General features: G+C 34.0%; 1 protein-coding gene and 2 long non-coding RNA genes across 3 annotated transcripts in view; 2 read left to right on the top strand and 1 right to left on the bottom strand.

The window, feature by feature from the left end:
• The first annotated feature begins 268 nt into the window (after window positions 1-268).
• On the top strand, window positions 269-3240 carry LOC149475423 (uncharacterized). Its single transcript, XR_016318075.1, has 4 exons — window positions 269-628; window positions 900-1077; window positions 1849-1953; window positions 2118-3240. It is a non-coding gene; the product is annotated as an uncharacterized LOC149475423 (long non-coding RNA).
• A 130-nt stretch (window positions 3241-3370) lies between these two features.
• Window positions 3371-6341, bottom strand: LOC149475422 (uncharacterized). Its single transcript, XR_016318053.1, has 4 exons — window positions 5983-6341; window positions 5534-5711; window positions 4658-4762; window positions 3371-4493 (listed from the first exon to the last, which is right to left on the bottom strand). It is a non-coding gene; the product is annotated as an uncharacterized LOC149475422 (long non-coding RNA).
• A 52-nt stretch (window positions 6342-6393) lies between these two features.
• Window positions 6394-27129, top strand: part of egg (SET domain bifurcated histone lysine methyltransferase eggless) — a 32610-nt gene continuing 11874 nt past the window's right edge. The window contains exons 1-23 of the mRNA XM_089713302.1: window positions 6394-8543; window positions 9104-9255; window positions 9525-9587; window positions 10091-10172; window positions 10728-10805; window positions 11798-11964; window positions 13589-13624; window positions 14609-14681; window positions 16237-16436; window positions 16872-17026; window positions 17974-18089; window positions 18279-18418; window positions 18995-19030; window positions 19686-19796; window positions 20179-20211; window positions 20991-21161; window positions 22024-22138; window positions 22430-22547; window positions 22911-23110; window positions 23610-23800; window positions 24372-24458; window positions 25167-25268; window positions 26390-26538. Coding sequence (XP_089569428.1) covers window positions 6608-8543; window positions 9104-9255; window positions 9525-9587; window positions 10091-10172; window positions 10728-10805; window positions 11798-11964; window positions 13589-13624; window positions 14609-14681; window positions 16237-16436; window positions 16872-17026; window positions 17974-18089; window positions 18279-18418; window positions 18995-19030; window positions 19686-19796; window positions 20179-20211; window positions 20991-21161; window positions 22024-22138; window positions 22430-22547; window positions 22911-23110; window positions 23610-23800; window positions 24372-24458; window positions 25167-25268; window positions 26390-26538 — 4511 coding nt within the window. The 5' untranslated portion in view covers window positions 6394-6607. The remainder of the gene's footprint in view (window positions 8544-9103; window positions 9256-9524; window positions 9588-10090; window positions 10173-10727; window positions 10806-11797; window positions 11965-13588; window positions 13625-14608; window positions 14682-16236; window positions 16437-16871; window positions 17027-17973; window positions 18090-18278; window positions 18419-18994; window positions 19031-19685; window positions 19797-20178; window positions 20212-20990; window positions 21162-22023; window positions 22139-22429; window positions 22548-22910; window positions 23111-23609; window positions 23801-24371; window positions 24459-25166; window positions 25269-26389; window positions 26539-27129) is intronic.

Below are 27129 nucleotides of genomic sequence, written 5' to 3'. Positions count from 1 at the left end.
TTATATGCCTCACATTGAACAAAAAATGTTGATGTCCACTTCGTACGTAGTTCATTTGCGCTTTATGCAATATGCGGTACTCATTTAAATGTGGTCTTTTTATTAATTCCTTTTTCAAAGAATTAAAACAAATTGAATTCATAATATTAATTTTAAATTCACAATACGATCTCTTTAAAATTTTTAACTAAAATGGCAATACTACGTTTATCAAAATAAGTCAGTTTTGATAGGCGTTTCTCTCTGAACAACGATCATATGGAACCTCAGAACAAAGAATCCTATGGAACTGCCGTAATTGTTCAATTTGACGCGGAAATAATAATGATATACCCATCTCTTTCTCACAACAGTGGTTTTACCTTAGAAAAAGCATCTACACTCTTTTTATTAGCGCCCTCTTCATTGGCATCGATGTACCTTTGCTGCCACGGACGCCATCTTAGTATACGGTTTTGTTTACATGTGAGAAGATGTCATTGTGAAATTTTTATGATTTTCCAGTGTTTTTCGACCATAATCGAGTGTAATAAGTATAATTGAAAATAATAATAGGTACCATGAAGTGTTCTATAGTAGGTTGTGGCCTATGCCAAAGCAAAAACAGGCCGAATCTAACCTTTCAACGGTAAGTGGCTAACATTTTGTTAAATTGTTGCTTATAATAAAGTGTATTTATTATCAAGTGTATAGAAATATTTTAATCATTTTACATTTAATCATCTTAGTTGTTATGAGCTGTAGAAACCCGCAATATTCTCCTTATTTCATTTGCATCGAAAACATAAACATGAGTGCTAGTGTCGAACATCATCGCATAAACACCTTATCGATAAATTATTAATTTGTTTATTAATTACGTGCGAAGTTATATATTGATGTATATTTTCTCGTTTTAGTTTACCAAGTAACGAATCCCGGCGAAAGGCATGGTTGGAAAAGATAGGCATAGAAAATATCCGGCCAGGAACTAAAAACATTAATGTGTGCTCATTGCACTTTGAAGAGAGCGCATTTAATAAGACTTTAAACATTGTTTGATTGAGAGATGATGCTATCCCAACAGTATTTGCAAAGGTAAATAATTAATCAATCTTTTTATTAAACAACTAGCTGCTCCGCGCGGTTTCACCCCCGTGGCTCCAATACTGTTGGTCGAAGCGTGGTGATATACATATATTATATACCCTTCCTCGATGAATGAGCTATCTAACACCGAAAGAATTTTTCAAATCGGACCAGTCGTTCCCTAGACTAGCGCGTTCAAACAAACAAACAAACTCTTAAGCTTTATAATATTATAGTACAAATTTTATTTAGCTCATCCTGTTTGTTTTTTTAGGTACAAGGTAGTAATTGAAATTGTACCCCCTTACTGTTGACCGATTAATCTAATTGCTATATGCTTCACAATATCTTTTTTGGCTTATATGCTCTAGAGACCTAGAGTGTCATGAGACAAGTGGTGTGATGACTGGTACTTAAAACCTACTGAGTTATTTTTTAGTTTTTAAGATATTACCTACATTATTAAAATCTTTTAAAGTGAAACTTTTATTACATCGTCTCAAACTTTTTCTATACTTAATATTGTAAAAAGGAAAGATTTGATTGTGTATGCACAAAAAGACCTCAAAACTACTGGTCCAATTTTTTTAATTCTTTCGTTGTTGGAAAGCTACACTTTCCATAAGTATATAATACACTATGTTTGTTCAATAAATTATTTTAATAAAAAAAAAAATACTAAAAGTTTTACAATTTACCAAACATTGAGTCCATGTTTCTGTAGCAATCTATTTATTATTACTTGGGACCATATCTAATGTAACATTTTATCTCTTTCAGGCAGACCATCCATCTCAATTTGCTTTAATTGACATATCAAATACTACTGATCAACCATCATGCTCAGGTTATCCACATCCACAAGATGCCAAGGATCTTGAATTGGTAAGAGCAGTTCTTGAATAGAAAACCTATATGAAATAATTCTTGTTTAAAAAAAAGGGAACTTCAATACGTAACTTTTTCATAGTCTTAGTCATACATGCTGAGATTCATGTGTATAATTATGAGAACTGTTATCAATAATTAAAATTTATTTAATGTTTTAGGCTTCAGCACTCGAAGAATTAAAAAAATAGAAGAAAAAGTGGAGAAACAGAAAAAGAAAATTAAATGTTTAAATGAAGTGGTCAGTCAACAAATTTCCACACTGTATATGGCCAAGCTCATTTGCCGCATCTGTGACTACTGTCGCATGTACCTAAACATATATAGTAACCACTATAACTTAAATAAATTATTTTATGAAAAAATTGTGTTTGTTATTTAACTATACTTGCCCTTGAACATCTGCTTGAGTCACTCACATGTATTTTAGCCAGCGGCTCTGCTCTTTTTTATTTTCGTACATGCGAACGAAGTCGCGGGTAAAGAATGCTCTTATGATCGAATGGGTTGCTTGGAAGAAATTGCTTGGAGCAATAAAGCCGCCTTTTGACTAAATATGTCCTATTAAGTAAAATTTGTATTTTCTGTTTGTGTGCAATAAAGCTTATAAATAAATAAATAAAGTACCCTATGGATGGCTCCATGGTCAAATAAAACCCGATGTTAAATTTCATCAAAATTGGCTTGTCCGTTTTAGCGTGAAAACGGAATATACATACATACACACTTTCGCATTTATAATATTATAAAACCTATCTTATGTGTTAATTCAAGTTACCCTCAATATGTGTGCTAAATTTCATTGTGATCGGTTCAGTAGTATTTGCGTGAAAGAGTAACAAACTTACACATCCATCTTCACAAACTTTCGCATTTATAATATTAGTAGGAAGTATGATAGGATAGGATTAGTGAGGATACATAGGTATATAAAGAAAACCCTGTCAATCGCGAAAAAAATCAGCTGTTTCATATAAAACTGCAGAACGAAAATATAAAAATGTATTGATTACACACTACAGCTATCCCTAGTAGGTAGGTACAATTGCAAAATGGTTAATCCGAATCACGAATTACCGAGTAACGATTGCCCGATAGAAGTAGTTATCTTTTTTTATTTTGTTGAAAGAAGTACCTCTTACTAGGTAAGCACCTACTGCATACTTATCATTCAAAAAGACAAAATTCTTATTACCTGAATTACCCATTCTTAACTCTATCATCAATCGATACAATATTATCGACTAGACGAACAAGTGAACGTCCCTAGCCCGCCATGTTTGTACCCCGATTTGTTTACTTAGGTATGCAGGAAAAGTACATGCATAAGGCAGTTCCATACTCTGAACAACGATCATATGGAACTGCCTTATGCATGTACTTTTCCTGCATACCTAAGTAAACAAATCGGGGTACAAACATGGCGGGCTAGGGACGTTCACTTGTTCGTCTAGTCGATAATATTGTATCGATTGATGATAGAGTTAAGAATGGGTAATTCAGGTAATAAGAATTTTGTCTTTTTGAATGATAAGTATGCAGTAGGTGCTTACCTAGTAAGAGGTACTTCTTTCAACAAAATAAAAAAAGATAACTACTTCTATCGGGCAATCGTTACTCGGTAATTCGTGATTCGGATTAACCATTTTGCAATTGTACCTACCTACTAGGGATAGCTGTAGTGTGTAATCAATACATTTTTATATTTTCGTTCTGCAGTTTTATATGAAACAGCTGATTTTTTTCGCGATTGACAGGGTTTTCTTTATATACCTATGTATCCTCACTAATCCTATCCTATCATACTTCCTACTAATATTATAAATGCGAAAGTTTGTGAAGATGGATGTGTAAGTTTGTTACTCTTTCACGCAAATACTACTGAACCGATCACAATGAAATTTAGCACACATATTGAGGGTAACTTGAATTAACACATAAGATAGGTTTTATAATATTATAAATGCGAAAGTGTGTATGTATGTATATTCCGTTTTCACGCTAAAACGGACAAGCCAATTTTGATGAAATTTAACATCGGGTTTTATTTGACCATGGAGCCATCCATAGGGTACTTTATTTATTTATTTATAAGCTTTATTGCACACAAACAGAAAATACAAATTTTACTTAATAGGACATATTTAGTCAAAAGGCGGCTTTATTGCTCCAAGCAATTTCTTCCAAGCAACCCATTCGATCATAAGAGCATTCTTTACCCGCGACTTCGTTCGCATGTACGAAAATAAAAAAGAGCAGAGCCGCTGGCTAAAATACATGTGAGTGACTCAAGCAGATGTTCAAGGGCAAGTATAGTTAAATAACAAACACAATTTTTTCATAAAATAATTTATTTAAGTTATAGTGGTTACTATATATGTTTAGGTACATGCGACAGTAGTCACAGATGCGGCAAATGAGCTTGGCCATATACAGTGTGGAAATTTGTTGACTGACCACTTCATTTAAACATTTAATTTTCTTTTTCTGTTTCTCCACTTTTTCTTCTATTTTTTTAATTCTTCGAGTGCTGAAGCCTAAAACATTAAATAAATTTTAATTATTGATAACAGTTCTCATAATTATACACATGAATCTCAGCATGTATGACTAAGACTATGAAAAAGTTACGTATTGAAGTTCCCTTTTTTTTAAACAAGAATTATTTCATATAGGTTTTCTATTCAAGAACTGCTCTTACCAATTCAAGATCCTTGGCATCTTGTGGATGTGGATAACCTGAGCATGATGGTTGATCAGTAGTATTTGATATGTCAATTAAAGCAAATTGAGATGGATGGTCTGCCTGAAAGAGATAAAATGTTACATTAGATATGGTCCCAAGTAATAATAAATAGATTGCTACAGAAACATGGACTCAATGTTTGGTAAATTGTAAAACTTTTAGTATTTTTTTTTTTATTAAAATAATTTATTGAACAAACATAGTGTATTATATACTTATGGAAAGTGTAGCTTTCCAACAACGAAAGAATTAAAAAAATTGGACCAGTAGTTTTGAGGTCTTTTTGTGCATACACAATCAAATCTTTCCTTTTTACAATATTAAGTATAGAAAAAGTTTGAGACGATGTAATAAAAGTTTCACTTTAAAAGATTTTAATAATGTAGGTAATATCTTAAAAACTAAAAAATAACTCAGTAGGTTTTAAGTACCAGTCATCACACCACTTGTCTCATGACACTCTAGGTCTCTAGAGCATATAAGCCAAAAAAGATATTGTGAAGCATATAGCAATTAGATTAATCGGTCAACAGTAAGGGGGTACAATTTCAATTACTACCTTGTACCTAAAAAAACAAACAGGATGAGCTAAATAAAATTTGTACTATAATATTATAAAGCTTAAGAGTTTGTTTGTTTGTTTGAACGCGCTAGTCTAGGGAACGACTGGTCCGATTTGAAAAATTCTTTCGGTGTTAGATAGCTCATTCATCGAGGAAGGGTATATAATATATGTATATCACCACGCTTCGACCAACAGTATTGGAGCCACGGGGGTGAAACCGCGCGGAGCAGCTAGTTGTTTAATAAAAAGATTGATTAATTATTTACCTTTGCAAATACTGTTGGGATAGCATCATCTCTCAATCAAACAATGTTTAAAGTCTTATTAAATGCGCTCTCTTCAAAGTGCAATGAGCACACATTAATGTTTTTAGTTCCTGGCCGGATATTTTCTATGCCTATCTTTTCCAACCATGCCTTTCGCCGGGATTCGTTACTTGGTAAACTAAAACGAGAAAATATACATCAATATATAACTTCGCACGTAATTAATAAACAAATTAATAATTTATCGATAAGGTGTTTATGCGATGATGTTCGACACTAGCACTCATGTTTATGTTTTCGATGCAAATGAAATAAGGAGAATATTGCGGGTTTCTACAGCTCATAACAACTAAGATGATTAAATGTAAAATGATTAAAATATTTCTATACACTTGATAATAAATACACTTTATTATAAGCAACAATTTAACAAAATGTTAGCCACTTACCGTTGAAAGGTTAGATTCGGCCTGTTTTTGCTTTGGCATAGGCCACAACCTACTATAGAACACTTCATGGTACCTATTATTATTTTCAATTATACTTATTACACTCGATTATGGTCGAAAAACACTGGAAAATCATAAAAATTTCACAATGACATCTTCTCACATGTAAACAAAACCGTATACTAAGATGGCGTCCGTGGCAGCAAAGGTACATCGATGCCAATGAAGAGGGCGCTAATAAAAAGAGTGTAGATGCTTTTTCTAAGGTAAAACCACTGTTGTGAGAAAGAGATGGGTATATCATTATTATTTCCGCGTCAAATTGAACAATTACGGCAGTTCCATAGGATTCTTTGTTCTGAGGCGTTTCTGTCAACTGTTTATTGTCAATTGTCGTATGTCATTTGCAAAAACGAGTGCAGCTTGCAGCTTCAGCATTTGTTCCAAATAATAACTTTAAATTATTTTATCGGTAACTTTGTTAAAGCAAATATCTCTAAATTCACTATATGTGACTGTTTTCTTCATAATGCCTGATAACCGTAACGTTTTTAACTGAAATAAACCGTTGTACTTCAATAATAGAACAAAATTTAATAATAACAAATCGTATAGTACTACAATAATGAGTTCTACAGATAAAATAGACTCTCATTCTTGTGATAAAGAAGGTCTATCACCATCTGGAGACGCTGGTGAAGAGAATAAAGCAGAAAAAGTTTCAAACCAGCCAGTCACAAATGTTACGCCGGCAATAGCAGCCACTAGTGATAGAGCCAATAATCCGGGTGATGAAGCTAAACAAACCGACAAATCAGACGTGTTAAAAGATCAATTATGTGATGAGAAAAGTAAATCATCTGTAAGTAGTGATGTTGATGATGATATTGTGTTAAAATGGGATGATGAAGATGAAGACAAAGATAAAACACTGGATGATGGTGAAGTAGATGAGAGTGAACTATTAAAAGATATTGACCATGAAATCGCGGAATTAAGTAATAAAGAGGAGGAACTATTGGAGGATAGTTTAAATTCATCGCCAACAAATAAACAGAGTTTGAAAGACCCAAATGCTATGTTAGAAATACCTACACAAGAAATAATTGAATTCAGTGATGATGAAGAATTTACTGAAAGCTGGAAAATGATGCCTGATGATGATCTGGATGATGAAATACTAGAAAAAGATACTATTTCAACGAGTGATGAACCAACAGAGGAAATAAAAGATATTAAAACAACAAAAGATAAAAATGAAGTTGATATTGGGCCTAAAGTTCCAGACACTGATCCTAAGACGGAAAGTGAATCTATTTCAAATAAAGATGATAATCTAGGTGATTTGCTATTAAAATCACTGGATGATGAGGAAAAGCAGTTAGATAAAGAACTAGTCAATATGATTCCTTTTAATGTGGACTCGGAGACAGAAGCTGATGATGTTATCGATTTAGATGATGGCAGTGAACTGGAAGATGTTCCCACTCCAATAGCTCTTGAGGAAGCTAAACTTACTGAAGAGGAAGAATTGCAAAATGCCATAAGTGGTATAGAGCAGACGTTGAAAGATTTTGAGGGTGAAACAACTGATATTGATAAAATTATCGAAGAAATAGAACCTGCTCAAGATGATAAAGGTCTTGAACAAGATGCTACAGTTAAAGATGATGATAATATACCTACTATAATGGAAACTGAACTTATTGAAGAAACAGAAACGGAACAGCTAAATGTAGATGAAAAAATTGATGAAAAAGAAGTAGTTTGCAAGGAAGAAGTTAATGATTTAAATGAGGATGGTATAGAAAAAGAACTAGATAATTTACCAAAGGAAAAAGCAGAAGATACAAAGACCATAGAAGCAGAAAAACAAAATCAAACAGACAATGTTATTGAAGACAAGGAAATGATTGTTGAACCAATAGATAGTGAATTAGTAGCTAATTCGCCTGTAAATGAAGAATTACTAATAAATAAATTTGTACCAAAAACTGAGGAAGATGATATTAATAAACCTACAACTATAGATGAAGAGAAACCAAAAGAACTTGAAATTGTACCATCGGACGACTCCAAAGATTCATGTCCACAGCAAGATACTAAAAAACGAAATATAGAATCCAATTCAAATAGTGACACACTCCTACAAGATCCAGAAAATAAAATACCTGTTATAGAGAAACTAGACAATACTGAACAATTATCCAAAACATCTTCACACATAGAAGAATGTTTGCCATCAACATCAAAAAAACATGTAACAAATGTTGAAAATGTAGATGCTCCGGAACCTTCTAAACCTTTAGTAGAAGAACCAACAAAAGAACATAAAACGAATAATGAAAATACAGTTCCGGAGTCTGAATCTCTACTAGAAGAATGTCAACCGTCAACGTCTAAACAAGATCCTATACAAACAGATGATGGACAAAATAATGTACAGGACACGTCAGATAGCCTTGGACTGCTAGCGGAATCTTCTAGAACGATGGATGATGATGAAGACGGTGAAGATGATGATGATGGTGATGATGAAGACGAGTTTGATCCTGATGATGGTATGTTCTTTGTAATTTTTTGTTTAAAAAATTAACCTGCATATAGTATGTGAATGTGTGAACTTAGTGCATTAGGGCTGATTTTTCAATGCTTGGATAAAACTTATTTGTCAAATAATGCATAAAACTACCTTTTTAAAAACGTATTCTAATTGCCCGTATTTGACAGTTTACGTGACATTTTAATATTATCATGTAACACTTTATTGGACGGATAAGTTTTTCCAAGCATTGAAAAATCGGCCCTATGAAATACACTTTATTTGTTTGTTTAATTCAACAGATGCAAGATTTGAATTAAAAAAATATTTTTGAGTTCTATAATACTGTATTTATCATAGAACTACTCTTCACCCTATTACAAACGGAATACTTTTGCCAGCAGCATGCAAATATTCCATTTTGATATCATACATTCCCTTGTGGTTCTGCTAAAATAGTTCTAATTGTTATTTTTTTCTCAAAAAGTTCATTAGCAGTAAGCTAATGAACTGCAGGGCATACTTTTTCGTTTAGATTATAAACTTAATATTTTAATAATAATTTAATTAACCTTTCAGAAAGTAGTAATCAAATGACAGCGGAGCAGTCTGAAGATTCCAATACCAAATTTGAAAGTGACGGACAAAAAGATACAATAACGGAAGAAAATAATGATGAGGAAGAAAATACATTTGAATTGAACAAGGAAACAGGAGAATGTACAGACCAGGTTAGATTTATATAATGTACCTTTTTCTATTTAGTTGTTATAAAAACAGAGTGTGTGCGCTAAACACACGTGTCAGAAGTGAAACTTCTTTGACAAGATTCAAAGATACCAAAATTGTCGCCTTAATCCATGATGTGACGTTATTGCCATGACGCGCCTAAAGTAGTTTCACTTCAAAAATATATGTGTGTAAGTGTATAGCTCCAGTTTCAAGATTAGTTATAATTATAACTTATATGTATTATATTGAACTTATTTTTTTCTTTCAGACCCAAGAAATTGAACAAAATGATGAAACTGATAAGAATCAGCCTGATGATAGTACTAAAATGGTAAGAAAGTCGACATTAGCATATTTTTCTTGAAATAGTGCTATTTTGTGATTTCTTTATTCTTCTTGACTATGAATTATTTGACTATTATTCACTAATATTAAAAACATAGAAATATGTTCGTATGTTCAATTTTGTTTGTAATTGGTGAATTTAACAATTGTTTATTATTCACAAGCAGGCTACAGCATTTTTAAAACATTATCTATACTACTAATACATATTATAAAGCTGAAAAGTTTGTTTGTTTGAACGCGCTAATCTCAGAAACTACTGGTCCGATTTGCAAAATTCTTTCGGTGTTAGATAGCTCATTTATCGAGGAAGGCTATAGGCTATAAATCATTACGCTAAGACCAACATTAGTGGAGCCACGGGGGTAATGCACTAGCGTAACATGAATACCAATTTTTTTTTTTCAGTTTTATTCACTTGATCATGTTAAAATCTGTACTAGATTCTAATAAAAACATTAATTTTGTGTTAATATATATTTTTTTTAGGATGTCACAGTCCAAGAGAATGCAGATATCGAAATATTCAAACTATCAGACACTGATACAGATGATGGTGATAGTAAAACAGGTATGGCTTTTTTAAGCCATTGCATAGCTTCTATCGCCGGCCTTGAATCCAGAAATTCCGTAACGAAAAAACCTCACGCTCCCCACGGGGACGGGCGCGGAGGTGTGGCTTGAAGGCATAGCATGCAATAGCTTTACCGCGTGTATCCCCGAGTGACACACGTCTAGAAAACTAATGTATAAAATTCCCGTGTCACAATGTTAGTTACCATACTCCCCCAAAACGCACGAAAAAGTATTTTTTGTTTCCTTTCCCATCAGGTTGCCTGGTAGAGATTGCTGCTTAGCAATAAGGTCGCCTCTTGTACAAACGATGCCTTTCGTTTTGTATTAATGTTATTTTTGTCATAATTTAGTTTGTGCACTGTTGTGTTGTTGTTGTTGTGTTATAAATAAATAAATGTCAATACCGTTACGTCATGGAGGAAGGCGACGATCTTGTTATCTTTGAATCTTGCCAAAGAAGTTTCACTTCTGACACGTGCGCTCGGCTTACACGCTCTATTTCTTTTATAAGTTACGTATACATATTAATTAACTGGATTTATTTTTTCAGAGTCTAAAACTGATGAAAAGACAGAAAATTTAGAATCAGTGACCCTTGTCGATTTAGAGGGTAGTTCGTCGGAAGATGGTACGTAATTTTGTCATTTACAAGAAGTTTAGTAATTAAGGTTTGAATTAAATATAAACTCGGAACTAGTTTACGAATAAAACAAAAGAAAAGTAATAATAAATTTTGACAAAAAATGTCTATTTACAAATTCAAAAATTAAAATAAAGGGTGATTTTTTTGCTGGTTTCTTTTTGGCAATACTGTTTTTGATAGATCACGCGTGAATCGTGTCTTGTGTCTTTATCAAACTTGTTCAGTTTGGTCTATAATTTAACCATGAATCGACTTACGAACGAACAACGCTTGCAAACAATTGAATTTTACTATCAAAATGCATGCTCGGTTAAGAGAGTGTGAAGTCGGTTAAGAAGTGCGCGATGCACTTCATCGATTGGCGATTTTATTTTTTTTTGCCCAAAATGGAAGAATTGGACATGCCTCACACGTGGTTTCAAAAAGACGGTGCCACATACCACACGGCACGCGAAACAATAGCCCAATTGAGAGCCGTCTTCGGCGAACAGTTTATCTCACTTTTGGGCCCGTCGATTGGCCGCCTAGATAGCGTGATCAAACGTCTTTGGACTATTTCTTATGCCTACAGGGATAAACCAGCAACGATTGACGCACTGGTAGCCAATATTGAAGCATTTAAGTATTCGTGATATACCGGCCGATATGTTGTAGAGAGTGTGCCGAAATGCGAATGGGCCATCTAAACCGGAGCCGTGGCCATCATTTGCATGAAATCATCTTCAAACATTAAATTATATTGATCGTTTTATCAATTCCGTTATAGATTACATCAACATTTTCAAGTTTTTTGTGTTTTTTTTGAAAATCAAATCCTATACCTCTTAAAAAATCACGCGTTATAATTATTCATTAAAAGTATCTATCTATTCCTAAACCATGAAATTCTGAATAACAAATTCTTCCTAATAATAAAAAATCTATCAAATATTACTTTTCAAATGCATGCAGAAGAAATATAAAATACCCATTTTCAGATACCCCCAAAACCAAACAGACGGACACACAAAACGTGACATCCGTGAACATACCTGGTAATATTGACGTGATCTCCATGACTAGTTCGGCCACCAGTGTTGCAATTACTAGTAAAGAGGGGGAAGTCGTTATAAGTGGGATACCGAAGATGCCACCTGCAAAACCTGTAAGTATAAGGGCCGATTTTTCAATGCTTGGATAAAACTTATCCGTCCAATAAAGTATTACACGACAATATCAAAATGTCACGTAAACTGTCAAATACGGGCAATTAGAATAAGGGCCGATTTTTCAATGCTTGGATAAAACTTATCCGTCCAATAAAGTATTACACGACAATATCAAAATGTCACGTAAACTGTCAAATACGGGCAATTAGAATAAGGGCCGATTTTTCAATGCTTGGATAAAACTTATCCGTCCAATAAAGTATTACATGATAATATTAAAATGTCACGTAAACTGTCAAATACGGGCAATTAGAATACGTTTTTAAAATGGTAGTTTTATACATTATTCGACGAATAAGTTTTATCCAAGCATTGAAAAATCAGCCCTAAGTTTTTAAAATGGTAGTTTTATACATTATTCGACGAATAAGTTTTAACCAAGGATTGAAAAATCAGCCCTAAAATAATTTTATTTTTATTGTACACTAGCGGTCCGCCCCGCCTTCGCCTGTGAACATGTTTACATTTTCTCTCCATAAGAACCATCCTCGTACCTCAAGGAATATTATAAAAAAAATAATTAACGAAATTAGTTCAGCCGTACTCGAGTTTTGCGCTTACCAACACATTTAGCGATTCATTTTTATTATACAGAGTGTCCCACTATTGGTATACTAAGCTCAAAGGAGGTTATAGTTTTGCATACGCTGAGTACGTAAAAAATACTTATAAAATTCCAGACACATTTTTTTCAAATAGATGGATTCTTGAAACTCTATGTGTACACCCATAACAAGCAACCCGACCAACTTTGCCACCAGCACGTGACCTATCGTTTAAGATTATGTTTTCATAGATAAAATGCTCACATTAGAGAAGTGGTATATGCCGGCTGCGCGAAGCTAGAGAAGAAAACATGGATTTTCAGGAAAAATGTTGTTGTTTAAGGGTGCACTCACACACATCAGTCACCGTCAAGTCACCGATGACTGATCGGTGACGGTTCGTGTACGTATCCACAAACACCAGTCACCGTCATGTTGTCCGTCAGTCACGTCGCCGGTTTGACTGAATCATTGAACACATACATCAGGTTAGTCAGTGATTAGACGTGTGTCACGCTAGAGAACATGTAGCAATTGACGGTAGCACGACGCTGACTGAACTGAGACGTGACGGCACCGGGTGAGTGGGGATAAAAGTATGATACATGTATGGAAAGATTATTTGACGTGCCTGACCGGTGACGTCACTGATAGATTTCGTGCCGGCCACTGTCGTGTGGGAACAGAGTCATACTAGAACTATTGATACATATTTTTTTTTAATCCTGTCCGGTGACGTGCCGTGACGGTGCCTGATGTGTGTGAGTGCACCCTAAGTATTTTTACGTGATCAGTGTATGCAAAACTACAAGTCCCTTCGCGCTTAGTATACCAATAGTGGGACACCCTGTATAGAACATTATAGGAATAAGTATAGATTATTTATCACATAAAATCAACACATTGATGAATATTTCAGCTTTATGTTGGTTACATATCTTTAATCATTAGTTTAACAATAACTAATAATATAAAAATGCAGTTTTCCATAGTATTTTTTTATTTGTCTTTACAGGCTCGACTTAATACCAGTGAAGTTTCTATAAAAACAGTGAGTATTTTCTTATAGAAATATAAATTTATCACTCAATTTGTTCAGTAGAACTCAAACTCAAACATTTATTTATTCAATTAGACTTATTATATAACGAGAAGCACTTTTGAAACGTCATATTTTTACACATTTTTAACATTTACCACCGATTCGGAAAGCAGTATCTATAGTTAAGAGTTCTGAAAAATAGTACTCACTTCGGAGCGCTGTAAAATCTCAGCTATTGACGTAATGAAAAAATCTTGTAAATAAAAGTTGTTCCTCGAAAAACAATCTACAAAAATGGTCTGATATCATTTCTTCGTAAAATGATAAAAAAAAGTTTTATTGAATAATATAATTAGCTCTAATTTTTTAACATTTTCACTTATAACTTTTTTATTTATAGTTCTACGACAAAAAGTTACTGGACTAAAGTTGTAGAGAATTTAATTTGCAACAAATAATGCTAATAATTTTTTTTATCAGAGAAATAGTTTAAGAGATATATCGTAAAAACCATTTCAACCGCAATTTTCAAGATGGCGGCCGTGGGACAAGGGTGGCGACCCCACAAACTTGGTGATAGCTTCACACTGACCCCCCCTACACATCAAAAAAATAAAAATTGCGTCCTCTAAAAAATGCAACCCCAAATGTAACTTTTCAATGGACTATATCCGTACCGCCGACTTGGTACAGTTGACGCGTGAGCGTAACACCGAGGGAGGGGTCCTGGGTTCGATTCCCGAGAAAAAAAATTGTCTCGGTCTGATAGGACACAGAAGGCTGATCACCTACTTGTCCCCAAAGAAATTCGATCAGTGAAACAGATGTATAATGCATCTGCCCCTTATCCCACTTGGGGACATGGGACTTCACTTTTATATTTTCTTATAAAGAAGTAGATCCGCCCCATACGGACACGTGACTTCAATTTTTTTAATAAATGTGTGTTTTATAATAATGTATATGTACTGTATTTTGTTATATTGTGTTTAGACAAAAATACCAAGCCTCGAAGTGTTCAACTTGGATTCTGACGATGAAGAACCTATCGGTTTGGAAGATCAAGGTAAGAAGGAAAATAAATTGCTGACAATAAGTTTTATTTATTTATTTAATTCTTTATTGCACACACAGAAGAAAGAGAGATACATAAATAACATAAAATAACAGGAAAACATGTGCAAACGGTGGCCTTATCGCTAGGTAGCGATCTATATTGTTTAACAATAAATAATGAATGAATGAACAATATCGTGCGTGCGTGTGTTTGTAGGAAGACGTATGTGTGCGTGCGTGTATAAGTAGGCGTAGAAGATTTTTTTAAATTGAAAGTTAGATTATTGAAAGTAGAATAATCTATTTTTTTAATAATTTATAGAAATATTGTAATAATTTTTGAATAAACAGAAAATGTGAAATACATCTTATTTATTCTAAAGAAACCTTTTAAAGTAGATAACTTGTAAATCTATTTGTGTAATAGACCGGGAGATACTGACACAAAATTTCGAGTCATTTGTAACAGGATGGCGGTTCTACAGGGGTCTTAGTACGCAATGACAAAAAGAAAAATGATGGTGTGAACGCTGGTACCGGTGGGTTAGTCGCGTGGGCGTTAGTCGAACTCGTCGGAAAAATAGCGAAAGTCAAACGATTTGTAACACAAAAATTTTAGAATTTACCGATAGCCCATAAAAAAGAAGTAGGCGGTAGTGTCATGCCATACTTTTCCGGTATGACTTACAGCCCGCCATACCGACGCGAATGTGTTGATTTAAAAAAAACAATTATTCAACCATTTGTACCAAGCTAACTTTTGCACAGGTAACCATCGTCGTGCAGCCATTTACGAAAATCGCCATGCCATACTTTTCGGACGATTCCAAATGGTCGCCATACCGCCGAAAATCTGCAAAAATTTTTTATTTCGCCTATCTTTTTGTACCAGTATTGCATTTGGCTTTTTGGAGAGTATTTGATAAAATGTGACCATTATTATATTTGCCATACTTCTAGTAGGGGGAAAAAGTGCTGTCATACTGGAAAAATAAATTTATTATTAATTTATATAAGTGAAGATTTCCAACACCTAGATCTTTGAAATTTTGTATTTATATTCGTTGATCCTCAAACTTACAGGAAAAATAAGTGCCATACTGTTACAAACCGTTTGACTTTCGCTATTTTCCGACGAGTTCGACTAACGCCCACGCGACTAAGCCGCCGGTACCAGCGTTTACACCATCATTTTTCTTTTTGTCATTGCGTACTAAGAACCCTGTAGAACCGCCATCCTGTTACAAATGACTCGAAATTTTGTGTCAGTATCTCCCGGTCTATAACTAAAATAAATAAATAAAAAAATAAACTTTTCTTGAAAAAGTAAATAGCGTGATGGCCTTTATTTTTTTCTGTTGTATAAAATAATAAATAATTTATTATACTAAATTTCTACAGTCAAAGTTACTTATACTTGAAAATTTAAACAATGTAATAACTAATAACCCCTTTTATTAGATCTATACGCTTGAAAAAATAAGTAGTCCCTTGCCCTGGCCCTTTTTTCAGTAGCAAAGTGTACAATTTATTTAATATTAAATCAAAAACAATTAATTTCACAGACATTGCTCTAGAAACAGAAGTAGTATCGGACGAAATAACCGACTGCGCACGCAAAAAGAAGTGCGTCAACGAATCGTGTCCGAACAATACAAATGTATACTATGTGGCTGATAACAGCACTATGAGTTTCTATGAGGCAAAGAAGAATCGATTTTATGTGTGTGCTACTTGTGCTGATGTTGTAGTGATGCGAAATGCTGTAAGTATATGTATTTATATTAAATACTAGCATTTCGTCTTGGTTTTGCCCGTGGTACATACATAGCCTATAGCACTCGGGGATCACGAACATATCCAATGGTGAAAGAATTTTTGAAATCGGCTCAGTAGTTCCTGAGATAAGCGCGTTCAAACAAACTCGTCAGATTTATATTATATGTATAGATAGTATTGGTTAAATCATTGATAGCCAGGGCACTTTATTAAATGGCACCGTTAATTAACTTCCTAAATGATCCTAAATGATATCCAGCTATGATATTTAAGAATTTGCCTAGGCAAGTTATTAAATTTGAAGATTTTTTAGTATTTGAATGTACCAATTTTTTTTGGAACAAAAAAACTGAATTCAAATGCTGATCTCATAAAATTCCACTAAATGATAAATAAATCTGATAAACATATTACTTTACAGAAACTAATCGAAGGCATACGCAATTTCGAAGACCTCCTGTCCCTAGATTTGGGCAAAGACTGCAAGGATCCCATCGAAGTGCTCGACTCGGATTCTGATGATGAAGTGGACCCTGAGGGTGTGGAAACCGAGCTGGTGGGGGAAAAGGGGGCCAAGTTAGTATGAATTATGTTTAAGTTATCTAATATCTTAATATATATAAATCTCGTGTCACAATGTTTGTCCTCAATGGACTCTTAAACCACTTAACCGATTATAATAAAATTCGCACACCATGTGCAGTTCGATCCAACTTGAGAGATAGGATAGTTTAAACATATAGGTACCACGGGCGAAGCCGGGGCGGACCGCTAGTAAGATTATAATTCCGCACTTGTTTTGAAAGATAATCCCGCATAGTTCCCGTTCCTGTGGGATTTCCGGGATAAAACCTATCGTATGTGCTTTTTCATTCTTCAAACTATATCTCTACTAAATTTCACCGAAATCGGTTCAGTGGTGCATTAAGCATTTTCTTAATTTTATATAACAAATTTCTTAAGTTTTTCTGTCATTAAGTGCTTCCCCTGACAATAACGAACACTTCACACTAAGAAATATCGGAATCGGATCAGCCGTTCACGCGTGATGCCGTGACCAAGGGAAATAGGGATTCATTTTTATATATAGAGATGGCATTTGCTTTTTGACGTGATAACGTCTTATAATTCGATAGCGCTGGCTGCACGCACGATAAAACATGACTCATGCGGCGTTACCTCGCTCTGAGGCGTTCCACGTAAGGCTTGAAGTGCAAGCGAGAGCGCGGAACGAGCGACAAAGAAGCACAATCGGACGTTGTCACGTTCAACTATCGTCAATAAACCGACTTTACAGACAATTAATTGAAGTGAAACTTCTTTATCGGGGTTGGAAAAAAATGTAGTGTAACATTTTTCCGTTACGTGCCATCTTGTTTTTATCCCTACCACGCGTGATTGACGTATTTCTGTACTTAAAGGTGCATATAGTAAATTATTTTTTGAAAAATATGGTCATAAAGAAGTTTCACTTCTTACGTGTGTACACTAGTACACGCACACATTTTGTTTTTTTCTTTCAGATTATTAGAAGAACAATTAGCAGATATGATCAACGCAACGTGGGATAAATTCAAAATGGATTCCCGTTTGCTTGACACCGTCGATGAGTTGAAGAAGCAAATGGCTGATTTGGAAAGTAAGAAAATACTACATTATTTATTATAATAGAAATATTTTTAGGTTCGTCTGTATGTTTATATGTTGGTCGTAAATGACTGGTCCAATTTTGATGAAAATTTTACACTTTCTAGATTTAGATAAACAATACGATCCAGGGGGATCGTTTTATAAGTAAACTAACTTAATTTTAAAAAATTTTTCACAGGCGAAGGCATGCAAGTAGACGCCATGCTAAAAGAATGTCAAGCGTCTACAGACAAATTGCGAAATGAATTGTACACCACATTCCAACCGGAAATACAGGAATTACCAGCTTTGTGTATATTCGACACTCCGCAGAGCACCGTTAGTATACTACCAAATTACTACTTTACTACTTCCTACCAACTATTTCTTTCTAACTACTGTCTACATAATATTTTCCTACTATCCTACTGTGCTACTGTTTTTTATACTACTTTACTACTAACTACCTACATAACTTCTTCGTTACATCAATTAATAAATGAATTATACGCCACATTCCAACAGGAAATACAGGAATTGCCTGCCCTGTTTAATGTAGACACTTCGCAGTTTCAGGAAAAATACTACTTTTAACTACTTTCTCCTACTTACTACTTTCTACTCTCCTACCAGCCTATTTTACTACTTTAAGGATAGCTAGATAATATCTATTACTTAAAAATGTCTTTAAAAAAAGCCAAAGCATTTATATGATATATTAGCGGTCCGCCCCGGCTTCGCCCGTGGTACATGTTTACGTTTTCTCTACATAAGAACCATCCTCGTACTTCAAGGAATATAATAAAAAAAGAATTATCGAAATCGTTTCAGCCGTTCTCGAGTTATGCGCTTACCAACACATTTTGCGATTCATTTTTATATATAAGAAGATTATTTGATATATTTTCCTTTCAGTATGCTACCTTGGAGACTTTGCCTAATCAAACAGAGGTATGTTATTTTTTATTAATGTAATTAAAGTTAGATGTTTTAGGGCCGATTTTTTAATGCTTGGATAAAACTTATCCGTCCAATAAAGTGTTACTCGATAATATTAAAATGTCACCTAAACTGTCAAATACGGGCAATTAGAATACGTTTTTAAAATGGTAGTTTTATACATTATTCGACGAATAAGTTTTATCCCAGCATTGAAAAATCGGCCCTTAATTTACAAGTGTCTATATGTGGTTCGTAAATAAAACTAATATAATAATGTACATACAATTATTTTAAAACTGTAAAATTGAATATGACCTTGTTCTCAGCATTTACTGATCTAAAGTGATGTAAATGCTGATTTTCAGTGTTTTAACTAATATAGATCATAAAAAATGTTTTAAGTATTTGACATGCTAACATTTACCTATACTTACATAATGATAAAAACTGAAAATACAAATTATAGACTTCATACTACCATATCTTCTAAATTCCGCAAAAATTTGGAATTCCAACTAGTTTTATTTTTATATTTGTCTTTGTAACTGTCTATTATATGTATTTATATTCTAAGCTTAATTTTATCTGATTATTTTTCGTCAGATTTAAAAAAATCATATTTCAATATACTTACCTCCAATATATTTTTATTTTTTTGTATCAGGTATCACGTAATTTAAAACGTCGTATGTCTTCAAGTAGCGAATCGTCGTCGAAACGCGCGGCCATACCGCTTCGATATACATCGATTACTGGAGAAACGCAAGGACAGAAAGTTAGTTTTTATTTCATTTAAGAATAAACAACTATACACACAATCAAATTGTCCGCAGCTAAACTCTGCCACACGTTGCCTACTTGTTTTAGGCAGAGTTTATTAATGTGCAATACAATAGACTTTGAACATTACTGACACGAAATAAGGTTCTAAATTCGGCGTTTAGACATTTTTGACGACATAGGCGATTGTGAGTCTGTGTTTATAGTACGACATTGGTTTATGTGACCTAATAAGTTTTCTTAAGAAATAAAGATTCAATAATAAAAATTATAGTGTACAACTTAAATATTTTCTTTATATGATCACTTATATATTGTTAAAGAGAAATTATCAATTGTGTTTCAAAGTTTATCAACAACAAATTTAAACGTTTCAGGATGATGCTTCAGCAGATAAATCTGAAGATGATGTAAGTATTAATTGAAATGATAACTTACCTTCGATATTTTTTGTTTGATTTGATAAATGAAAACTTCTTTCATGCACTTGTTATATAAAAAAAAAGACGGGTTGCACCCCGGGAGTGCCGGCAGAAGTGAAAACTTGATTATTAACTCCAAAATATCAAACATGCTGAATGCATGTTTGATATTTTGGAATGGTATCCGTCTTACGCATGGAATATAAGGGCTAAAAAAAAAATCCGTCTTACGCTTTTTCGATCAGGCCACGTGTCCTGACGCGAGTTTAAGATTTTATACCCAACGCCGCTAAAGAAGTTTTCACTTCAAAAATAACTTAATTGTGATATCAAATACTTATTCTGAAATATTTAACTAGCCGCTCGCATTTATATTGCTTAAGTTTATTCAAAAGAAAAAACAATAAATATAGCATATGCCATTTAAAAAATAATATAGATTTCTATTGTTGGAATGTGTCGAATTTAATATAAAATATTTTGGTGTAGTTTCCTTTGTGGTTATGGAAGTCGATTCTAGAACATTTTTTTTTTGTATTATTTTTATCGTAAATTATTATTTTATGGACCCTGTTAGTAGAAGTGGACCCCGATAGTGTAGAGGGCATAAATGTCTATGATCGGCCGTTATTGTGTGTTTTGTTTTGAATGTATATTACGTATGAATGTTGTGGGTGGATGAAACTTAATTAGAAGAAAAAAGGAATAATTTTTTCCTTTCTTCCTTTATAACACAATGAACATAATGGAGCTTTCCAACATTCCAGAACACGGACATATCCGTGGTAAAACTATCAGCGGAAGTTGCCCCGGCAGACTTGCCCCCGCCCGGGAACATTGTCCGAGCTGTATTGCGTCCCGGGATGGATGTATACGCGAAGAGGAAGGAATTGCGCTCTTGGGGCAAAGCGGTTATTATTGAAGTGGGGTGCGCTTCGGTAAGTAACTATGGGTAAAAGAGGGGGGTTTGTATAGATATTTATCGAGGTAAAGGGTAAAAACTCGATGGTCAGTAAGTTTATTAAGAAAATTACGTCAAATGGATGTTTTAAGTAAATAGTGTATTTTATAGGAGAGGGGGTACTTTGTAGGTGAAATTAGCAAGAAACTTTGTTTTGTAAGTTTTTTTAGGGCCGATTTTTCAATCCTTGGATAAAACTTACCCGTCCAATAAAGTATTACACGATAATATTAGAATGTCACGTAAACTGTCAAAATATACGGGCAATAAGAATACATTTTTGAAATGGTAGTTTAAAACGTTATTCGACTAATAAATTTTATCCACGAATTGAAAAATCAGCCCTTAGAAAGAAAATAGGTTAGAAGTTTTCTAATAAATAGTGTTAGGAAGACGTAAGACGTGCTGATAGCATGACATTCAATTAAGAAGGTGATTTAAGTAAAAACGATTCACTTTATTATATTACTAGCGGTCCGCCCCGGCTTCGCCCGTGGTACATATTTCGCAATCAAAAGTAGCCTATGTCCTTTCTCGGGTATCAAAATATCTCTATACCAAATTTCATGCAAATTGGTTTAGTAGTTTAGGCGTGATTGAGTAACAGACAGACAGACAGAGTTACTTTCGCATTTATAATATTATATTATGGATTATTTCATATTTGTCTTAAGTAAATATTTACAAACATTAATTCCCTTCTGTTATAATATTGATGTAGAAATTAGAATGTAGATTAATACATTTAAAACTTATATTTATACCAAATTAAAAGATTAACAGTCTTTTCGATATTAAATAATATTCATTTCTATATATTATTATTTTTTCTTTACCAGTCGAACGTATACACGAACTGTCGTGTGAAATTTGAAGCGCCGCGGAATTTATACAAAAATCTCACCGCTCAGTGCTTAGCATATTACGAACCGGCTAATGCAAGAATGACTATTGGTAAGTTATAATAATATATCCAACTCAAACTCAAATATATTTATTCAATTAGAATTCTTCTAGAAGCACTTTTGAATCGTCATTACATATTGTTAACATTTACCCCCGATTCAGAAAGCAGTGTCTATGGTAAAGAACTGGCAAGAAACTCCATAGTTGCTCTTTAAAAATTATATTCTACTATTATGTAAATAAATTGAACTATTATTGTAAAAAAAGAACAAATCGTTATTGATCGCTTTTAATTTTGTTTAAAAAAACTTTTTTTATTAATTTTATTTTATCTTTTAGGTACTCGAGTAATAGCACTGTTCCAAGACACGAATCAAAAGCAGAAACGGCAAAAGAAAAACGACTGTTACTATGCAGGCGTGATCGCCGAAATACCTAATCCTGTTAATAATTATAGGTAAGTAAGAAGGATTAGAACAAAAAAGAGCGTGTGTGCCAAGCACACGTGTCAGAAGTGAAACTTCCTTTGCAAGATTCAAAGGTACCAAAATCGTCGCCTCACTATGTAGTATGGAGACCTTGAAATTTTACTCTCAACGCGCCTAAAGAAGTTTCACTTCAATAATCCGTAAAAATATTTTTGATATAAATTTTATCTACAATTCTAAATATGACAATTAATGGTTCCCTATATTTTCCCACAGTTACCTAGATATTTTTCGTTTTTTTGGCAAAAAAAAAATGTTTTTCCCTACCACAAATGACTAGATATTTTTCATTTTTAAGTACAATTTGGTTGTTTTTATCCCTAATTCCACAGATATCTAATATTCTTCGACCACGGTTACGCCCAGTACGCTAAACACGCGAACACGCGGCTCGTGTGCGAATGTTCGTCCCTAGTTTGGGAGGAAGTGTATACCGCGTCTAAGGAATTCGTTCGGAAATATCTGAAGGACTATCCGGAAAGACCGATGGTCAGGTTACACGCTGGACAGTCTATTAAGACTGAGTGGAGAGGTATTTGTTTTATATATTTTTTAAGTTAAATGTAAAACATAAAAATACGTATTAGTTTGAATGTAAATAGCAAATTTCTTATTAGTTTGGCTATCCATAAAAATTGAGGGTAGAACGTGACTTGATAAATTAAAAATTAAAATAATGACTAGAATCATAAGTTTATACTAATTTGAAATATGGGATTAGGTAATAAATAATAATTTTTGACTTTGAAAAACACTCTGTTTGTGGTTTGAAGTAACTGCAAGTGCTTTTATAGAGCTCGACAAATTCATTATTTAGAGTCATCGTGTTACCAGCGAAATCGTTTTTTTTTCAAATATGCTAAATTTAATGTCACAAAAGACCTGGAAAAAACCCTTTTTACCACATATGTCAGATGAGATCGCGGTGAAATATCTAAATTTAGGTGAAATATCTTCATATAAAAAATATCTTACAAATAATGTATACAAACAACGAAACGAAATATTCATAAATTTTATCAATATTTCAGGTAAATGGTGTCCATCGAAAGTGCTGAAAGTGGACGCTTCCCTTGTCCTGGTGCAATTCGGTAAAGACCTTCAGGACAGATTGGAGTGGATATATCGAGGGTCGAATCGTTTGGAGCCGCTGTTCTTAGAGCAGCAAGCGGCTGAAAGGCACAGGACTAGGGCTTTGCCCCGAGCGCAGGCGCATTCTAGGGTAAGAATATGACTAAAAAGTCAGTTTTCTTGGAAAAATTTGCTCAGTTTCTATGCCAAAGTTGTGTATTGGGGAGGGAATGTCTATAGAGTTAGTTTTTGTTGATTTTGCGACGTTTCACAACAGTGAAAGGTAGCACAAACGATTCTTTAGGTTCAAGACACAAAAATGGCGTTTAAAAATGGTTTAAAATACTTTCACTTCGATACGTTATAATCTACCAAAATTAAGTGTTGTCAGCACAATTATTCGACGGATTATAATCTGAAGATATTTATAATTAGACGGTGATATTATGTATATCACCGTTAAATTATAGACATCATATATGTATGTAAAATCTTAATATATATAAATCTCGTGTCACAATGTTTGTCCTCAATGGACTCCTAAACCACTTAACCGATTATAATAAAATTCGCACACCATGTGCAGTTCGGTCCAACTTGAGAGATAGGATAGGTTTTATCCCGGCAATCCCACGGGAAAGGGGTTTATACGGGGTTTTCTCTGAAAACGCGGGCGAAGCCGCGGGCGGAAAGCTAGTTAAAGAATATATTTTTTGTTCCAGACCAACATACCATACGTAGAGTACACGAGGTCAGACGAACAGATGAAGGCAAATGATTTGGCGCAACAAAAAGAAGTTATTAACGAGGTATGTGTTTGAGTTTATATATTAGCGAATTTATGTATTTATATTTAAAAAAGAAAGATGTTTAATTATTTAAAGCTTTTCACAATTAAATAGATATATTATTCAGTTTTCGACGTTTGAATGTCAATTTCTATAAAAATTAGCATATAATTAAAAAAAAATAGAAAAAATACGATCACTAGCCGGAATTCGAACCCGCGTATTCTGCCAAGCCGGGGAGCATCCCGGTAGAGCGATCGAATTTATTCTATTCTTTCAGTTTTATGTGTCTAAGGGCCGATTTTTCAATGCTTGGATAAAACTTATCCGTCCAATAAAGTATTACACGATAGTACTAAAATGTCACGTAAACTGTCAAATACGGGCAATTAGAATACGTTTTTAAAATGGTAGTTTTATACATTATTCGACGAATAAGTTTTATCCAATCATTGAAAAATCGACCCTAAGGGACACACCATCTATTGGATAATTAACAACTATCTCAACCAATATGAAACATTATTTCAATGATAACAATATTGTAACGATGGTAGATCTTTGGCATTAATTATTTTCTTTAAAAATTTATATTTGAATGCCATTAAATCAAAATATCAAATTCAAAAAGATGCTGCATAATGTCAATAGATAATTGAAATAATGCATCGTTAGAATTGAGATAAACAAAAAGAAACATGTCTCACGCTTGACCATTTCTTGAAATAGGAGATTCGTCGCCAACGTGCCGTAGCAAAGAAATCAACAACACAACCTTCACAAGCACCGCCTGTTTCTTCGAAATTGGACAATTTCACAAGTCGAGTTGTGGTGAGTTATTATTTCTTCGCTCTATCTAAAACTAAACAAATTATAGGCTAGATATATAAATACACATTAAAGTAAATAATGAAAGTTATCGAAATATAATTTTTAACGTAAACAGCGCCTTATAAATGTTCCAATGATATTTGGGACACCCTGTATTCCGTAAAAATTACATGTAAAGTTTCAAACGTGATTTTTTATCTTTCGTGATACACATAAAGGGTATTTTATATTCTTTTCGACATTTATTATCTTCTGAATTTCTTTTTATAACTAGCTGTGCTCCGCGGTTTCGCCCGCATTGCTCCACTCCTGTTGGTCTTAGCGTGATGATATATAGCCTATAGCCTTCCTCGATGAATGGACTATCTAACACTGAACGAATTTTTCAAATCGGACTAGTTGCTCCTGAGATTAGCGCGTTCAAACAAACAAACTTTTCAGCTTTATAATATTAGTATAGATATGTTCCATTGATCATATTTGGGACATCCTGTATTTCGTAAAAATTACATGTAAAGTTTCCATTTTGTATCTTCTGTAACACACATTAGTCCATATACTTAATATTATAAATGCGAAAGTAACTCTGTCTGTCTGTCTGTTACTCAATCACGCCTTAACTACTGAACCAATTTGCATGAAATTTGGTATAGAGATATTTTGATATCCGAGAAAGGACATAGGCTACTTTTTACCCCGAGACATAGGATAGGTTTTATCCCGGAAATCCCATGGGAACGGGAACTATGCGGGTTTTTCTTTGACTGCGTGGGCGAAGCCGCGGGTGGATAGCTAGTATTTTATATTTTTTTCGACATCTTCATAGTTTTAACTTTCTATCCTACTACTATTATAAAGGCGAAAGTTTGTAAGTATGGATGTATGGATGTTTGTTACTCTTTCACGCAAATACTACTGAACCGATTACAATGAAATTTATCACACATATAGAAGGTAACTTGGATTAACACATAGGGTAGGTTTTATCCCGGAAATCCCACGGGAACGGGAACTATGCGTATTCTTTGACTGCGCGGGCGAAGCCGCGGGTGGAAAGCTAATATTTTATATTTTTTTCGACATCTTCATAGTTTTAACTTTCTATAATATATTTTTTCCAGTACTACACACCCAAGAACGCGGTCCGTCCGTACCGCATAACGAGCTCTCATACATGCAGTGTGTCGTGCAAACGCCGTGACGTATTGGCCTTACGAGATTTGCGCACATACAACCCGCTGGCAAAACCTCTGCTGAGCGGCTGGGAGAGGTTTGTTGTTCTAGTGGGAATAGCAACAAAAAATATAAAAAAATTGGTTGTCTGTAAGTCAGTTTACTGACGATAGTTGAACGTGACAACGTCCGATTGTGCTTCTTTGTCGCTCGTTCCGCGCTCTCGCTCGCACTTCAAGCCTTACATGGAACGCCTCAGAGCGAGGTAACGCCGCATGAGTCATGTTTTTTCGTGCGTGCAGCCGGCGCTATCGAATTATAAGACGTTGTCACCTCAAAAAAGCAAGAAAATAAATAAAAAAGGGGGGGTTACCTGCAAATGCAGTGACGTGTTAGCTTTACGAGATTTGCGCACATACAACCCGCTGGCCAAGCCTCTGCTGAGCGGTTGGGAGAGGTTTGTTGTCGATAAACTCAAACTAAAAACATTTATTTATTCAATTAGACTTCTTATAAAATCACTTTTGAATCGTCATCTCACGACATCGTTAACTGATGAAAAATATCTAAACGTTTTTACATATAACCAGAGTATAAACATAGTTCACAACGTCTTTTTTTACTGTTTTAATTTGTTTCACCTTTTACGGGCCCACTGAAAATCAGTGCTGTGCTTGTGAAGCCACGG

This window comes from Colias philodice, chromosome 30 (assembly GCF_061535455.1).
Source record: "Colias philodice isolate Cphi_HAF_F1 chromosome 30, ilColPhil1 Martin Lab GWU primary, whole genome shotgun sequence".
Taxonomy (NCBI): domain Eukaryota; kingdom Metazoa; phylum Arthropoda; class Insecta; order Lepidoptera; family Pieridae; genus Colias; species Colias philodice.
This window is presented reverse-complemented; position numbering and strand designations above follow the sequence as displayed.